This window comes from Mycetomoellerius zeteki, unplaced genomic scaffold (genome assembly GCF_001594055.1).
Source record: "Mycetomoellerius zeteki isolate Tzet28-1 unplaced genomic scaffold, Tzet1.0 scaffold93, whole genome shotgun sequence".
NCBI lineage: Eukaryota > Metazoa > Arthropoda > Insecta > Hymenoptera > Formicidae > Mycetomoellerius > Mycetomoellerius zeteki.
In genome coordinates, this window is record NW_017257968.1 from 33,252 (window position 1) to 51,427 (window position 18,176).

General features: G+C 32.3%; 2 protein-coding genes across 3 annotated transcripts; one reads left to right on the forward strand and one right to left on the reverse strand.

The window, feature by feature from the left end:
- On the forward strand, positions 1 to 13,595 carry LOC108730534 (uncharacterized). 2 transcript variants are annotated; one of them, XM_018460298.1, is made up of 4 exons: positions 3 to 122; positions 7,014 to 7,225; positions 12,698 to 12,894; positions 13,148 to 13,595. In XM_018460298.1, exons 2-4 carry the CDS (start codon positions 7,045 to 7,047, stop codon positions 13,532 to 13,534), a joined length of 765 nt encoding a protein of 254 aa, XP_018315800.1. In that variant the 5' UTR covers positions 3 to 122; positions 7,014 to 7,044; the 3' UTR covers positions 13,535 to 13,595. The 2 variants fall into 2 exon arrangements, with proteins under 2 accessions (XP_018315798.1, XP_018315800.1); XM_018460296.1 differs by lacking the exons at positions 12,698 to 12,894; positions 13,148 to 13,595 and adding an exon at positions 10,189 to 11,083 and having other exon boundaries at positions 1 to 122.
- A 745-nt stretch (positions 13,596 to 14,340) lies between these two features.
- On the reverse strand, positions 14,341 to 17,349 carry fln (flightin). The gene is made up of 3 exons (XM_018460301.1): positions 17,255 to 17,349; positions 15,575 to 15,821; positions 14,341 to 14,915 (listed from the first exon to the last, which is right to left on the reverse strand). Exons 2-3 carry the CDS (start codon positions 15,775 to 15,777, stop codon positions 14,672 to 14,674), a joined length of 447 nt encoding a protein of 148 aa, XP_018315803.1. The 5' UTR covers positions 15,778 to 15,821; positions 17,255 to 17,349; the 3' UTR covers positions 14,341 to 14,671.
- Positions 17,350 to 18,176: the final 827 nt, after the last annotated feature.

An 18,176-nucleotide genomic window follows, 5' to 3' on the forward strand; every position in this document is an offset into this window, starting at 1 on the left:
GATAGAACATGAACGCGAAGAGTGGGAAATAATTCGGGCGTCGCGACGACCGTGGGAGTCGCGCCGCTACTTCCGAGGAAACAGCATCCCGGGGGATAACACCTCGTGACGATCGTTTTTAGGTAAGGGCGACCCGATTTTCGCGCCGCGTCTTCATCCGTTTCTCCGCGACAAAACGACCGATCGCGATTACGACACGGTGTGTAGATCGCCGTTAGTGCGCGGGCATGGATCGTTACGAAGATCTATCCTTGGATTCCTTTTTTTATATTTCTGTGTAAATCTCGTATCACTTTTGCGCCAGGAATACGAATTTTCTTGTTATAATAATTCTTATAATAATAAAGAATTCTTAATTTCTCAGCGAATATATGAAAATTTTTTCTTTTTATCATACATCCCTATTTTGATTTTTGTGCAAGATATTTTATACCTTAATTGCGATATATTTTATTTCGAATCGCAAACTCTCTCTCTCTCTCTCTCTCTCTCTCTCTTCTTCAACAAGTTTCATCGTTTTTGAAAAGTTTTGAAAAGATTTGTTTTTTATTTTAAAACAAATAACACGACAGAGTTTCACACTTATTCGAGATTGAAATTCGAGTTTGAACCTTATAAAAATTGGTTGATGATTTCTTCGAAGTCGAAGGACATTTTTTCTACATTATATTTTCGTGTTTGAAGAGAAGTCTGAAAACGTGTAAATTCAAGGGATTTGAAAAAATATTCTCTGTACTCTCGAGAGTCGAATTTGAAGAATTGTTACTGGGAAAAAGTTTTGCAAGGGCTTTGATTAATTATACACGTATTTTATAATGTTTAATCGTGATGCAATGTGGCGAACATCATTTTCACTGTGAGCGAAATTAACATCATATGCCACTCGCGTTCCTAATCGGCGTTGGCATCGTTAATGTAGTGCTTAAGGCAAACGTCGTCTGTCATAATTGAGATTACGAAATCATAATCATACGGTTGAGCAATTAAATTAATGCGCTTATTTATTCACATATACATATGTGCTAAGCGTGCTCTTCTCTAACAGTGCATATACAACGCTCGCGAGTGCATTCAAATTAAATATGCTACTTTTCATCATCTTTACGCATTATTAATATTATCCATCTTATAAGCATTGAACATTAGTTAATTCTTTTGCAATTAAAAATGACCGCTCTACAATCTGATATTAATTTTTATTCTCAATATGAACGTCCTTATAAACGCACAGTTGCAGAAAAATAATTAATTTTTACCTAACGACGCTGTCAATCTTTTATGATACTAACTTCTAACGATAAAAATGTTTTTGCAAAGAAGCGCACCAATTAATTACTGTAATATTGTTCTTCTCGTCGTCAAAATTCAGAATAAGCCAACGGATGTTAACGTTAATTAATACATCGTTTGTGAAAACTTATTTACATATGACTTGCTAATCGTCTGCAAAATTAAACGAATATATTTTTGATTCCATAAATACCATAAATGATAACAAAATTTGACGATTACTAATGTAAAATGCGATATATTATAATGGTGTGTTCTCTAATTTAACCTAATCACATTCGTGACGCGATATCCTGTTAATATATAATATAATAATTTAATATATAAATAATTACGTAATGTAATATTAATTTAATGAAACATATAATATATAATATATAATATAATGTATAATATTTAATTGTGACGCAACGAAAAATAATAATTAATCCTCTTAATTAAGACTATTCAAGTGACATCAATTAATCCGAATGATGTGTGTATTAACTTATTATTAATGCCAGTGAGATAAAATTTAAAATATTGACAATTAAACAATTAATCACGTAATTAATTGCATTATTACGTGTCGTGAAATCGGTGGTGTCGATTGTGCGCGGCCGGGATTATTTTGTAATCGATATCGCCATTTTTAAGTGCCGTCCACCAGCTAAATTTGGCGGCCTTACGCAACGATAGAGAACGAACGTATATGCGATCTGACACTGCCGTTCTAGCTGGCTAAACATTCAATTTCGTATTATTGCAAGCCTCCTGTAGAACAAATAAATTTACACGAATCTACATTAATTCCGGAACAGACAATCGACTGTAATATATTCGTCTCAAGTGACACATCTTAAATGTGCGATTAGATCGACGAGCGAATTTTTTGTATGCGAGACTTTTCACACTAACAACTGTTTAATATTACCATTATTTCCGGAATTAGGCATTTGTTTATTACCTAACTTTGCAAATAGTTATCAAATTAACACATAAATATATCTTCATAATCGATATATTTATATCAATATTGCTTTACAGATATTGTATCTTTTAACGACGCGAAAGGAAGTATTGTGTTAATAATTAATTGGCCTGCTCCTTTAGGAAAATATTTTAAAAATTAATACCAAGAAATATTGATAATAAAATTAAGTAAAAATCAAATATTGCTCTAAAAATTTTAGACTAAAATTTTAGACTAAAATTGTGCTGTTACAAATTAAGGTAGTTTTATATTGCTACTTGATAAAGATTTACACATCACCTATAAAGAACATGTTCTATTAAGGGATTCTTTACGCATGATAAATTTTCATTCATGTGCTAAATGTTCATTTGCTGCCAAAAAATCTCGATATACATGGATATCCGATACTCTGTGCAAATTGACACGAGAGCGCAACGCAATTGCGCGATTTATTTAAATCCATCGCTCCAACGGAATTCGCTAAATAATTTGAAAATGTGGATCTAGCGAGGATCCGCTGAGTCAGAATCTAAAACAGTTGGCATTATATCCATCGTTACTCATTACCGTGCTTATACGTGGCGCGTGTGCGAGTCTAACTTATTGCTGATTCATTTCACTGCCGATTTAAGGTTCTTTATTTGATTTTTTACATAAAAATGTATTCAATTAAATTATCAGTTTAATGTATATTTTTATTATTGATATCTTTTATTTTAAATTACATTGTTAATCTTTTAATAAATCTAACAGGTAAAAAAAAACCATGATAATCTTGAAATAAACAATAATTTTCTTATGATAACAGAAATAAATACATTTTCTAAACAATTTCTAAACAATCGAAAAAATTTATAGATTATTATTTATTGAATAAATTGACACACCAAATTCACCATCAAATAGGCGTAATAATGTAAATTTAAAAATTATATGTGAAGTATATGTAATCAATAGTAATACACAAATATTATTATAAGTGCTAATCCTAAAATATTGAAATTATTATTAATTTAATATATCCAGATAGCATAACTGATCCATTTGAACTCGGAAAGTACTCATCTTAATCTTAGGTTTTATGAATTTGTGTAATTTATTTGAAATGAACTCAAAATGAATTAAAAATATAGGTATACATATAAATATATTTATATATGTAGTAAAGGTAACATATTTGTATATGTTACCTTTAATAAAAGTAATATTTAATTTGCCTAAAAACCAAAATATAATTTGTTTTTATATAAAATTAAAAAATAGAAAGAAACTAGAAAAAGAATACTTTTTGAATCCGAAAAAAGTTCACAATTGGTAACATAAAAGTGAAACTTTTTGGAATTTTCAGAAATACTTTTAGAACAGAAATTGGACGAAACAGGAATTTATTCTCGTAAGTCGAGAATGAACAAAAATTCTATTCGGACTTTCTGTGTTATCTGGCTGTGTACCTGATGAGGTATTTTTATAATTAATATTTTATAATTAATAATATTATACTAGCAAAAAATTTGTTAGTATGCTTCTATAAAATTATTAAATCCAAAAATCTTTATCTTATTATTCAATACATAGAATATAATAAACTTAATATATTGACTCGATTTAGACACACATAAGAAATCCGTTTGGGTACGTCACTTACGCGACTTTTTTGAATGAAATGAAACGTACAAATAGTGACTATGTATTGCACATAGTAAAACGCAAATGATATGTCAACGAAGGATCGAGTAATGAACCGATTCGCTCTAAATAGTCTAAATCATCTATCCAAGCGGATGCGCGCCAGACGCGTACTTGCCAATTAAGCCAAACGGACAATCTAATCGAAAGTAGCCAGCTATCATTTGTCGCGTTTTGGCACGTGCGATGTTCGATGAGAGCGTGTACTATCGAAAGGATGTACTATTCATTTCGCCGCAGTTTATTCTGAGCTGCGAATTTATTTACGCCGCGCGACATTAGACCTTTCATTCGAAACGTCACTCTTATTATTGGATATATTTATGTCGATGATCCGTAACCGCGCCAGGAAGAATTCATTTCGTTATTGTCCATGAAATGGACGGACGAATCGTCGGCTTCCAAGAAGGATTAACTCAAAACAGTTCTATTATCGCTTGACGCGTTGTCCATCGCTCTAGACGTGTCATGATGCTGAAGTGAATCGTTGAAAATCCTAACGAAATGTCAAAATTTGAAATTGACGATGAAATAATTTTTTGTTTTTAAAAATTATGTTAACCGTTTAATGAATTAAAGTTGATAATAATTAACTGGTTACTTTAGTTACATCATAAAAAGTTTGTAAATTTTGCAAAAAATTTATTAGTACTTCTTCTGTAAAATTTTGTTTCTTTATTTATCATTTTAAAGTCTTTTCTATCACAATTTAAAATTTTATATGCTTTTCCTGAAAGTAAAAAAATAATCTAAAAGATTAACAATAATTTATTCGCAGGTTTGATCACATAAAATAAAATTTGAATTTATTAAAAATTTTTGTTAAAATATCTGTAAATAAGTATCGATTAATTGTAATTAAATTTGTGATTAAATCTTTTTTGTGTAATTAATTTTCGAAACTACAAAAATTTATTCCTTACATTTAAACCTTATTAATTTTTCTGCAGATGAATTAAAGGTGAAAAGAAAACTGTTATGATTAATGATCTTGAAATAATTGTAGTGAAATCAGTAAATTTAAATATTTAAACAATCAAATATTTTAATTATATTGATTGGATAAATTATTATAACAATTAATAAGTGATTTGCAAATATACTAATCTTAACTTTGAAATGTTTGTTATTAATCCTAACTTAAAATCGATGTACTTGAAAAATTCTTATATTAATAACATTATTTAAAAAAATTTATAATATTTTCTTTTTAAAAATTTTTTAAATTAATAAGATGCATAAAACATTTAACGTGCTGATAAAATACAATCCTTTTCCCTAAATCAAATATATTTGTTATAAAATCAGAAGGTATTGATAGAATTAGGTGAAAAAAAGTAGCCTCGGTAATTTAATAGTCGACTAAAATAAATAGGTCAATGTACAGCGCTCGTTAGCCTACATACGCGATAACATGTCTTATTTAGCTCGTATATCGGTTGCAGCCTCTTCATTTAAAAATAATTACAAAACAAAAGATGTAGGCGGGTCGTTGGACATTAAGCTTAATCCAAGGCTGAGGATAACTTACGACGTTATTGAAAGTGACAAGAAGGAGATTTGAGTTATTATTCAATAAACGTCGACTTTGCGACTGTCATTTCTGCGAATACATTGGCGAACAACTTGCGTGAATAATCTTTCGTGATCTTTACATGAATAATCGATCTTAATTATACTGAAATTTATTTTTAAATCAAACATTTAAACATCTATATTTGCTATTTTTAAATACTTTAGACAGAAAAATAAGCGTTTTACAGATACAAAAGTGATCAAATTAAAAATGCAGTTCTAAAAAGGGCGACAAAAAGTTCTGATAACATGGCTTTATCTGCGAATATATCTCAAGTAAATGTATATTTCGGGTGTATAAGAAAAACTTTTTTTTAAATTCATTAATCCAACAACGATATATGCCAATGGATATATCGTTTACGATTGAGAAAATCAGTTGAATCCATCGCGAGCGGTATGTGTCACTTCGAGTGTCTAGCTTCTTTTAGAGGCCGAAAATGCGGTAATTAAGCCGCGTCTGCGATGTATACAGACGTAGAGATCGGCCCTGAGGAAAGGGAGAGTGGGCGCTCTCGGCGATTCACACGCCTCGTGTTCAGGGAGATTGCGGCCCGGGCCTCGTGCGCGCCGTGCCAGTTCAGTTCACGGGCACCAAATTAGACGCGGGTTATTTTCGACCGGTGTACAGCCGCTCGCTCCAGTTTGCTGACGATGACGAACCAAATTGCCACCAAGAGAAAGAAAGAGCGAGAGGGAGAGAGAGAGAGAGAGAGAGAGAGAGAGAGAGAGAGAAAGTGTCTACCGGACTTCTATTACTAAGCATGGTATAGTGCACCTCTTGGAAGCCACGTGGAGGACGGAGGAAGGCCAGGGGGGATCACCACGTGTCGCACGCGCGTTTGGCGAAATGATTTTCAGCATTATTAGCTTCTTCACGTGGGTGGCACACAACCGGAACGTTCGCTCATATATCTGAATTAGAGCTCCCTATTGTATTAGTGTTTTAGTTAATAATGCTATAATAGTTATATTAATGATAATAATGATTTTACTAGAACTGCCAAAGCAGCTAATTGACTGATTTATAAATTTCTAAATTTAAAAAAATTTCTAGCAACCTATTAATGACTCAATTTTGACGTAACGAGAACCAATACAGTAATTGATTCTGTAATTCTGTAATTGATTGCTGAGGAAGTCTCCAAAGAGAGTCAATCAAAAACGTTCATAATTCAAAACAAATTAATAAAACTTTTTATACTATTATTTGAGCATTACTAACCGCGCTGTACTCTCACTCTCTTAGTTTAGTTTTTAATTTCGAGAGTTCATTCAAAGTTACATTTGTAGGATTTAAAAAAATCATTTAAATTTATAACGATGACACCTTTGCTATCTGCTGTAGAAGATCTGCTGTGTAAAATTATTAATTACATTACAATTAAAGTTCCGTTTATCTGACGACACCTGAGTTGTTTTGAAAGTGTGCTGTACCTATTTTTGCCAAAGGAAATTTCAAATCTCCAGTGAAGATAGCAGTGCAGAATGTGTCTCTGATTTGCAGATAACAGGGAGAGAGGCAGCCGAATCTCGAGATGTCGAGGCCAATCCTTAGCAGGCCGCGCACGTTCATCTACGGCAGCAACTATGACAAGGGCGAGTCCTATTACAAACCCATGGTTGATCACCTAGACCGGAAGTACAGCGGACGACCATTGTTCCCGGAGCCGAGAAACTCACTAGCCGACGAGATCGCGGCGCGTCGTAGCGACATCGGTAACCTGTTCAATCGTTTTCCAAAGTGGTTTTGAAGGAGTGTTGTAAAAAGACTTTCTCTCCCAAATCCTCCTCGAGAGATTGTCGGAGCTCGCTGAATAGATTCGTTGTGCAAATGAAAAATACTTGAGAAAAACTCTTGTCCGATCCCCTTATCCTCATCCTTCTCCTAATTCCACATCCTTTACTCCAATTTCCACGACTCGCATGATCGATCTGCCTCGTGGCGAGCTGTTATCAATTGATTATTCGATCCGGCATCGCGATTCTCGATCTATAACGTGGCAGGAGGATCGCGATGCAGAGCTCGAGATTAGGATGTGAACGGGACGATCGTTGTACAGGATTTAATAAATGAGATTTTATGTTAACGAGAAGAAATGATGCGGAAAGTGTACATACGCAGAGAAATAGTACCCATAGTAAGATATTTATCTTTAAACTAGGATTTTTCCAGAGTTCTAACATGTAAAGAGTATTTATTGTTCCGCAACATCGGAAATAAATTTAGTAACGAAATAAAATAATTAAAATCTAAAATAAACTCAATAATATTTGACAATTAATTTACTAGATGTTGCTAGATATTAATTTACTAGATTGATTTACTCGTGTGAGGGAACTTATAAACTTAGATTTAGAAAAATTGTACGAAGAAGAGAAAAACGCAGCAAGAGATTCAACGAACGAATAGTCGGTTTCTTCCCGGCCTCCTCTTGAAATTGAAATTAAAGTTAGCGCTCCTGATACGCAGCGAGAATGAGGCCTTCACATTCTAACGGTTTTATTCGAATTTTAATGTCATCCTTTTGCGTGCATCGATTTTTACTGTCTTGCCTGCAACTGTGTAGTTAATCTCTGAATTATGTCTCTCCTACTTGATGTATCATTTTGCTGAATAAATTGTTTGGTTTCCTAAGTACACTTTGACTTTGCGCGGGCAGCCTTGGTGTGATTACTGTATAATATGTTGCGCTTGCTGCGACGATCATCGACGAGGATCGACGGATCGCAACGCGTCAGCTTCTCGATGGGCTTCTCATTTCGTTCGCCCTCGACTGGTCTCGATGTCGCGACAGAAACTTTTGCTTTGTTGATTCCTAGATCATAATATACGCATGCACACTCACACGTATCATCGTTTCACGTCTCACATCAACACAAATAACGCGGCGAGGCGATTTACGAAAGGTGTTGCGTGTCTTCTTGAATAATGCGTCCGCAATAAAGCTGACAGTGATTGCCCAGTTGGTGACTAGTAGATTTATACGGCCGCATAAGAATAAAACAGAGAAAGTCGAAGATGTAAAGATGTGAATTAACGACATCAATAAATTGTCGATCGCGACGAAAATAAATAAAAATAGCAATGTCTAAGCCTGCAGGATATCCCAGAAAGCGAATACGCTAGCATTCCGCTATTTGAAAAAGTTTGATTTAATCTTTCTGTAGCGAAAGTCGATTCGCAATTGCTATAATCTTTCGAATCACGTCGATAAAAGCATAATATTTTTACTTTAATTAAGATTTCTAAAAAATAAATTTGAATGTTTTAAATAATTAAAATTTTGTAATTTTAATTTTGAAATGCAATTTTGGTGTAATAACTGATTGTAGAGGAATAAAAGTATGTACTTTTAAAGTATATCTTTTCTTAATTGTGTCCGTTTATTTTTGCAAAACTTATAATTTTTTTAATTATATAGTTCTAAAGAAGATAATAAATTATAATTGAATTATAGTAATTGCAATCAATTTTTTCTCTCAGTGATAAAAATATGTGCGCTTGACAATCCTGAGATTGCGATAAATAAAATATAAACAATTAAATTCCTGACAGAAAAAAAACTTACGCGTTATAGATTCCCGCTGTATTACACTTATCTGGGACACCCTGTATGTTTCCGGCGTCGTGGATGGTGCGAAATATGAAGGATGAGAGCAAACGTTGTGCTTGACTTTAGATGCAACTGCTAGTTTATTAGGATATAGTCGCGGGCTCACCGATGGGATTTTGTAGATGTGCCAGACTGTTAATGTGATGCGCATCTGAATTTATTTTTGATCAAACGACACCAAAAATACGTGCAACCTACGATGTAAAGCTCGCTCAGCCGATACTGAGTCGTTGTAAGTAGGGAAGTACGAAATGTAACCGGCGAAACCGATCATGATTTCTCAAAATGATAATTTTAACGTAATTTTTATTTTACGTTGCATAATTTCAATTTTACTTATTTAACAACATTAAATAGATAATTATTTCATTATTCGTAATTTGTGTTCCTTTCTTCAATATTTTTTAAAAAAGGTAAATCGAATAAATCTTAATGATATTTACGTTGTTGTTGCATCTAACGTCAATTTAGATTTTTATTAGGGATCAAATTATAACCAGTGTTAAAAACGGAGTCCCTAATTTTACTTAAGAAGATTACACCAATTCAAATAATTATACCTTGATATTTATGCATAATGTGAAATATATTTTAAATAAAAACATCTCAAACGAAATATTGTTTTCTCTGAATTCTCCCTCAACGTCACTGGTTATAATTTATAACTTAAATATAATTTAAAATAGTTTAAATTTTACAAATTCTTTCATTTTTTGATATATAAATAAAGTAAATTTATATTAACAGTAACTATAAAAAATCGAGAAATGAATATTAATTACTAAATTAATTATTATTTATATTAAATATTTATGTTGATTATTTTTAAATAGTTTAATTAGTATTAATGGAATTATATAATTGAAATGCGAGCTCGTCAGATTCTCCATCTTGTTATCAATTCATCCATTCATCTCTCATCAGTCTTCCTCTTTCATCCAAAATCGTTGATGCGATTTCGATCATTCGGCGCTGCTTCTCGACGACATATCCATCATCATCGCTCATCAACTTCCACCCTTATTCGCAAAAATCAACGCTCTTTTCTGATGTCGGTTTTTGCAGGCACGCGCGACCTCTCAGGTCCCCGCACTGGCTCCCTAGGTCGTGACCTTGACCTCGACCACGACCCTCGTACCCGCGCCTCCCAACCACCGCCCTTCACTGACCCTCTACTAGCCTTCGACGATGAGGACACCGTCTACGACAGCCGTGGGCAACGCATACCGGGACGTCGCAGGCTGGGCGATGACTTCGCAGACGAAGTGACAGCAACGACACGTCGGTTTCGCGCTCGGGTGGCAGCGATGGGTCTCGAGGACGACTTCGAGGCCACGTCCAACATCGCGGGCCAGGCCAGAAGGAACGCTACCGATCTCCTGGAGAATACGGTGGCCGCCAGGAAGAGCACCAAAACGGCGATCGAAGACGTCGAAAACAGCTTCAAAAGACGCTCGAAGCTCTTCGACGAGGTCGAACGCGTCGACGAGAGCAAGCCAGCGTTCGCCAGATGGTCCAAGTTGATCAACGAGGACGACGACTTAGCACAGACCAGCGCCGCCGCCAGTCGGGCCATGCAGACGAAAGCGCGTCTCCACGATCTCGAGTCGGAGATGGAAGAACTCGCCGAGAAGCAAGCCAAAAGAGAACGCAGGGCCGCGGCCCTCAGGGCGCTGGTCAACGAGAATGCCGCTATGGCTGATGCCGATGTCGTTCAACAGTCGGCCCTCAGCAAGAAGGTGCGCATCGCCGAACGCGCAGAGAAGCACGTCAGCTTCTAAAGAATCTTGCGATCTATCTTAATTTTCATGACAGTGTTTTACAGCCATTAAGCATTACGCGCTGAAAACTTTGAAGAACATTTCAAGGAGGATCCGTTATTAATTGTTTATGTATTACATAAAAAGAATGGTTACTTCAGTGATACTTCAGTGAAACCATTCTTTCTGTGTAGCAATTATGAAAAAAAGATTATTAATCTCTGTCGACCATAGCTACTGCAGGAAAAACAACTTCTAATCATTAACATGTCAATTGTCTTGAAACATATTATTTAAATATAACTTTATTATTGGCTTAAATTTTGTCATTTCTTCAAAATAATTAAAATTATTAAATGAAATTATTAGATTAATCTGCTCATGATAAGATCGATATTGCAATTTTAAATTGCATTCTTTTAATGTTTTTAAAAAATTATTTTAATGTTTTTAAAAATGACTATAGTAATAATTAGCAATAATTTACATTTATCGTAATTTTAATTTGTTTTTGATTACAGTGTAATATAATGTTTGTAAATCGGTTTTGCTGTAAGGCACTGTTCTATTTGAATACACAAGTATATTAGAATATGTTTTCGATTTACATGCATTGTGATCGCCATTTTTTCGGCGGTCGCATATTCATATGGATATTATATCGTCGCTGATCTGTTCGTGAAACGAATATATGACGATTCCATTAACTTTAAATAGTGCTTTATTGACAGTGAATTGTCGATAAATTTTACTGGCTGTAAATAGTTAATAAATTTTATCGACAGAATCTAATATCGATGTTCATGCTCATGATATTGCGTCTACATTTATTGCGCATAATATTCTATAATTATTATAATATATCGATACTTTAATGCGAGACGTGTCTTTCGAAAATACGCTTGGTCCTTCTTTTTCAGCATAATTTTATTTCTATTTATATATTCAGGTTTTTTTTGTAAATTAACGACGCAAAATTTGACAGATATATGACTTGATTAAAATCTATATTAAAATCTATATTTAACGTACTTTCGTACGATATTTCTCGCATAATTTTTCGCTTCTCCGTTTCTCAGGTGTGATCCGAGGAAGCTTAAATGTTAATCGTTCCTAACAAATACATTACATTTTAATATTTAAAATTATTTTTGCAAAACTTGTTACATTTAAAATCATTTTTGCAAAACTTATTATAATACTACCAGCGCGATATTATAAAGAGACGCGAAGTCGCAATTTAATTGTCGAGTTTGTCTCGAAATATCGTTTCTTTCAGAAAACTATTCTCCGAATTTACTATAAATGTATATTTCTTCTTTCTTATTTATGAATAAATCTTATTTAAAAACTCTTTTCTGAAAGCATGTCAGGTGACACATGCGTACATCACATGTTTCCCCAAATCTCCTTTTTTATTCATTATACACTTTTTATTTTATTGACATTTTATGTATCTTGATGTTTTTTCCCTTCCATTTTCTGCATGCACGAGATTCCGCACTAGCTGCAGTAAGACTCTGCAGGTAAGAATCTATTTTTTATAAGGTTTAATAAAACTGACGAGTATTTATATATATATATATTTGTATATATTTTTATAAGATAATAACGATATGCTTTAGATTTAATTAAATGTATCTAATTTATTGTTAAGAACAATTTTTATTAGAAGTGGCTATATAACACGAGTAATTTTGAATGATTATAAATGCATTTTTACTTATTTTCAATTTTGTATTGCACAAAAAAATTGAATTAACATTAATATCTTACAATTAATAATAATTAACACGATTCCACTAATATTTTAGGTTCTCGTAACTTGTCGGGAAATCGTGAAGATTTCTATGACGAGTTAGACTTTTTACTCGACGGACGTGGTCGACCCATTCAGGAGAATCCTTATGAAGATGATTTTGTGATCACTCATAGACGTTTCAAGGAACGTGCGGCCGCTGCATTTGAGGAGGATTTGGCGGAATTAAGACGCAAACGGCGAGATATGCAGGTTGAGTTAAACGAAAGAATGACTAATAATTTCAAAATATTAAAAATCAAATCTGATTAAATAAAAAAAAAAGCTGAACTATTAATAAAACATATTGTAAATGATTAATTTATTATAATTTAAGTTGTAATATCAAAATTATATAAATTACAAATGCATTTCATAATTCACACATAATTCAGCCCAATAAAATTTCCGTATCACCTGTTCTTACGAATGTTTTTGTATCTGGCACTTTTTTGTTTCCTTACAGGATCGCATCTTCGATGTGATTGATCTGAACGCCGAGATAGAGAAGGCCAAGAGCACCCTGGAGGCCGCCGATATCGTGTTCCAGCGACATGCGACAAAGTTCGACAATCAGGGCGACGACGAGCAGACGACGCTGTCGCAGAAACTCGACAGAACGCGCAAGATTACAAATGTTGAGCTAGAGAAGCCGAAGCCCAAGACCTTTCTGTTGAAGTTGCCCAAGATATCGGTCGACGAGCCGGAGACTCAGCCTCCTGTCCCGGCAGGAAGACAATATAGGATCAACTCATTAATTGATACAAAAGAGATTGGTGATCCACGGGAGACTCTCGCGATGCAGCCGATGAAGCGAAGATTTTTGAAGAGAAAGAAAAGCGTCTCGTTTTAAGGTTCGAAAAGGCTTTTCTGTCCAATGATACTACGGTGTGTGCAAAATTTATTAATATACTTCAAAGATTTTTTTAATTTGGAAAACTTTTTTTCTTTCTAAATAGAATATTAGATACTTGTGTAATTAATGATTGAATTAAAATTTTGTCTCTTCAAATCTAAATTATTTGAAAATTAAAATAGAACGAAGAATATACTTTTACTATCAATTACATTTCTTAGGATTAATTCTTAAAAATAATTCTTCATTTTTAATCACTTTTTCATTTAAAAAGTACTCATATTTTTCTATAGGACAAGTTTACTTCAGATTGATAAAAAAATATATCTTAATATATTTTTTAATAGGTCTAGATTGTCTAGAATATTTGACCTTTCAACGTTATCGCAAAAACGTATCTGAAATTGCGAAAATATTTTTAATAATTAAGTTGATATAACATTTTACTTATAATTATCAATATAATTATTAATTGTGTTTGTTTATTTTTTGATGATTATTCTTCTTTTATTTCATGAAATATGTGATATTCTTTGCAAGACTATCACTTAAATATTTTAATAGAAAAATAGTTTACGCGTATTTATAATAAATATTAAGTATTAAATAACAAATCCTTTCCTTTCCTCAAAACTTCTCCACAAATAAAAATTAAATTAAATTATTAAGTACTGAATTAAATTATTAACTATTTAATAAGTTATTAAATATTGGTTAAAAAAAAACGCATGTTAAAACATGTTATAAAAATGTATGATCCATTCGAAAAGTTTCTGAACTTTTAAAATGATGTTTAAAAGTAAAAAGATATATTTTACAATACCAATCTTTAATGGTACATATGCCAAGTAAGTGTACAAACATATATCATTTTAGCTGCAATGAGCAGATATTATTGATGATTTTATCAATTCTGCCAATCACATTTGAATTACAATATTATTTATCTCACTAGTTTATATAAAACAAATCAAAATTATCTAGTCGCAAACAAGAGATACAATAGAGACAATTAGAAAGACAAATTACGTCGAAAAATAAATATTGATGAAGATCTTAAGAGATTGTGTACACGTGAACGAATATGTGAAATTTCACTTGTCTTTTGACTGCTTTTAACAGCGGTCTGCGGATTCACAGAATCTTCTGGTATTTCAGACTATAGTAAGCACGAGTATGATAACTGTAGTGTCTGGATGTGAGTCTCATATTAGTGATGTACTTCATGTCGGCCGATCGCTTAAAGCTCTTGTCTGTATTCTTTTGATCGTAGGTCCTCATAGCTCTTTCTGCCCACTCCTGAGCTCTGGGCGGCTCGCGGTATATACCCTTCTGTCTCGAATTAAGATAATCGATCACGTCCTCGTAATAGTTCTTCCTATTAGAAAGAAAAGATCATTCCGAGATTGAGATTACAAACAATCTTTGTCCGTTATCGTGAGTTCAATATTTTATAACGTAATTTCACAGTTATAAATTTATAATTCTTTGTTATATATATATATTTATATGTATGAAAAATTTGTATTAAATTTGACACATTTCACGTGTCTCAAATGAGTCATTCAAATTTATGTGTTTATTTAATACAAAATGAATATGTTAGAAGATAAAGATTATTTAAGAAAATAAACACAAAAATAATACTGACACAGTTTGTAAACAAAGCATGGAGAGAGAGAAGCATATTTTTTCCAAGATTGGAAAATTAACATTTATGATATGTTAAATCAAAATATATTTTATTCAGTCATCTTAAAATTTACGTTTTAAAACACATAATTTTTGTTTTTTTTATGTTATTTATTCACCTATTTAGATAGTCTTCTGTTCTCTCAAGATATTTAAAATAAAAAAAAAATTATTTAAACTAAGTTCGATTTGAGCTATTTTGGCGAACAAAAAAATTTCTTTTGCGAAAGATTGCACGCCATTTTTTTATGATGTGATTAATATTTTATATCAATTTCTATATTTTTTATACAATTGTATTAATCATGCTATTAAAAAGTCTTAATATGTATCTTCGTATCTTACCTGTAATCGTAGAGATACGCGTAATTAAGAAACAGTGGTCGAACCCAGTGATGATTGTAATGTGGCGGCTCAAGCTTTAATAATTTCAAGACAGGTTTCTCAGCAGCAGCTGCCTCGGTAGGCGCACCTTCCGCTGCACCCTCGGGACCCGCTGCCGGAGCAGGTTCCTCAACATCCCACGGTGCAGCTTCTTCCTCCCACATTGTAATCTCGTTATATATAATATGTATTCACTTCGATAATGAACCTACAAACAATTACGTGTTGTGCCATTATTAATTTTAAACACTAAAGGATCAAATTTAAATCAATTTTTTGAATTAAAAATAACATTTTGTTATTTTTAATTTTCATGTGTATTGAAATATATTATTTTAATATAAAACAATGATTAAAGGAATAGTCATCTAATCAATCTATTTTTATGCTGGTTGAATTATTTATAATTAGTTTCGAAATAAATTAATATATATACTTAGTACATAATAAACTATATTTGAATCAAATTTAATACATTTCTTCAGTTAAAGTGTTTAACTCTATTGTTCTATAATTAATTAAATTAACAACATATTCAGTAGAGACGACCTATAGGAATGATTAAAAATGACTTAACTTGAATATAAATTTGATATTGCAAATTTAAATTGGCTTGATAAATAATTAAAAAGTATTCCTTCATTTATCTGTTTCATATGTATTTTCTTTTTAATTTATTTTTCGCGACGCTTCCAGTTTCTACTACTTTCTTAAATCGCGACAGCCTAATCAAACGTTAATTTAATTTTCGATAGGATTTATTTAGCCGATTGAGTATATACATCGTATGAAGAAACAGGTCATCACAAGACACAACAAACCACTTGGCTGAGGTATCAATTGACTTGATGTATTTGTAGCGAAACCAAATGCCATACCGATCTTCAAGCTTGTGCTCAAACTTCTTGATTATATAAAATATCCTTTCAATTATACTGTGTATCAAGAAAAATAGGACACGTGTGAAATAATCACGATTTGTAAAGTAATATTTATAACATCGTTTTTATTGCATGGGATCATAATTTCTTTTAGCAGATATAAAAGATTATAAACGACCAACACTGGTTAAATTTGTGATGTCAAATTATACACAATTTTAGTGTCATTTTTAATCATTCCTATAGGAGATCATTACTCCTATTTAATATGTCATTAATTTAACTAAAACAATAAAATTAAATAATTCAATTCACACAGAAGATATATTAAATTAACTTAAAGATTGATCATCTATTTTTGATCACCTATATTTATTAAATATATACGTTAAATGGATATTGTTTTGAAATTAAACAATTCAACACTATAAGTGGATTGATTAGACATGGCTGTGGCTTTTTAATCACATGGTTTGTCAAAATAATACATTTTGACACATGAAAGTAAAAACTACTTAACGTTATTTAACTCAAAGAATTAGTTTAACTACAATATTTGACAATGAATGACGTAAAGACAAAAATCTCTTGTTCAAAGCAGACAATCTGTAAAAAATCTAGACATGTCGATATTATTGATTTCACTACACAGATGATTCTGTAAAAGCACAAATAATGAAAAGCAATCTCTCTTCACTGAGGAAACTATTGTTCACTGTTTTCCATCGATGACGCAGCCTCCGAGGGCGCGATGCAGTACCTTCTTTGGTTTCGCACTCGCGCGTACTGCAAAAAAAATGCTCGGCCCTTCTATACGCCGCGGGTTTGTCTCGTCACTCCCCGTGGACCCTGTCTTGTTTCGCTTTTATTTTAGCAACATCTTCTACACCCCGCTCGTCCCTTCGAAGGTGCGCTCTTGCTGCGGCGAGGAGGGGATGATTTGGCACTCGATCGGTGACGATTAATTAGCGTTGCGACAATTTCTTTCTCTATCTCTCTCTTTTTCATCTCGTGTATATGTATTATATATGTATTATACGTACCCAGACAGCACACAATATTTATAAAATATAATATTTACAAAATATTTATAAATATTTATAAGATTTATTTTAAATATTTTGTAAACATATTTTTGTGGTCTCTTAGATTGCACAGATCACATAAACATTTATTTTAAATATTATGAAATATTTATTGTAAATGTTTATAGTAAATGCTATGAAGATACTTAATGAGACATTATAATCCAAGTAAAAAATACTTATTAGAAACATTTATATTATCATAAATATTTATCATAAATATAACATAAAATATTTAAGGGAGACCGGGGACAAAAGTAACATTTTGACTTTGAAGTGTTATAACAGTTAAAATATGATACTTACATTAAAAAATATGTATCTTTAGATAAGAATTTATTTAGATAGAAAATTTTCTTTGGTTTAATTATTTTATGTAATTATGTAGAAAAAAAGTTATGTTTGTTTAAAGACTACGAGGAATTTTGTTACAACCTATATAATCGTTACTATCGTCCCAATCCCCAGGGACGATAGTAACGATTATAACAATAGAGGAGGATAATTGTACCACATTTGCTAGAGGTACGTAACACAACAACATAAATCATACTCTTTCTTGCAGCTGCATAAATGGATATCTGGTCCTTTATAACT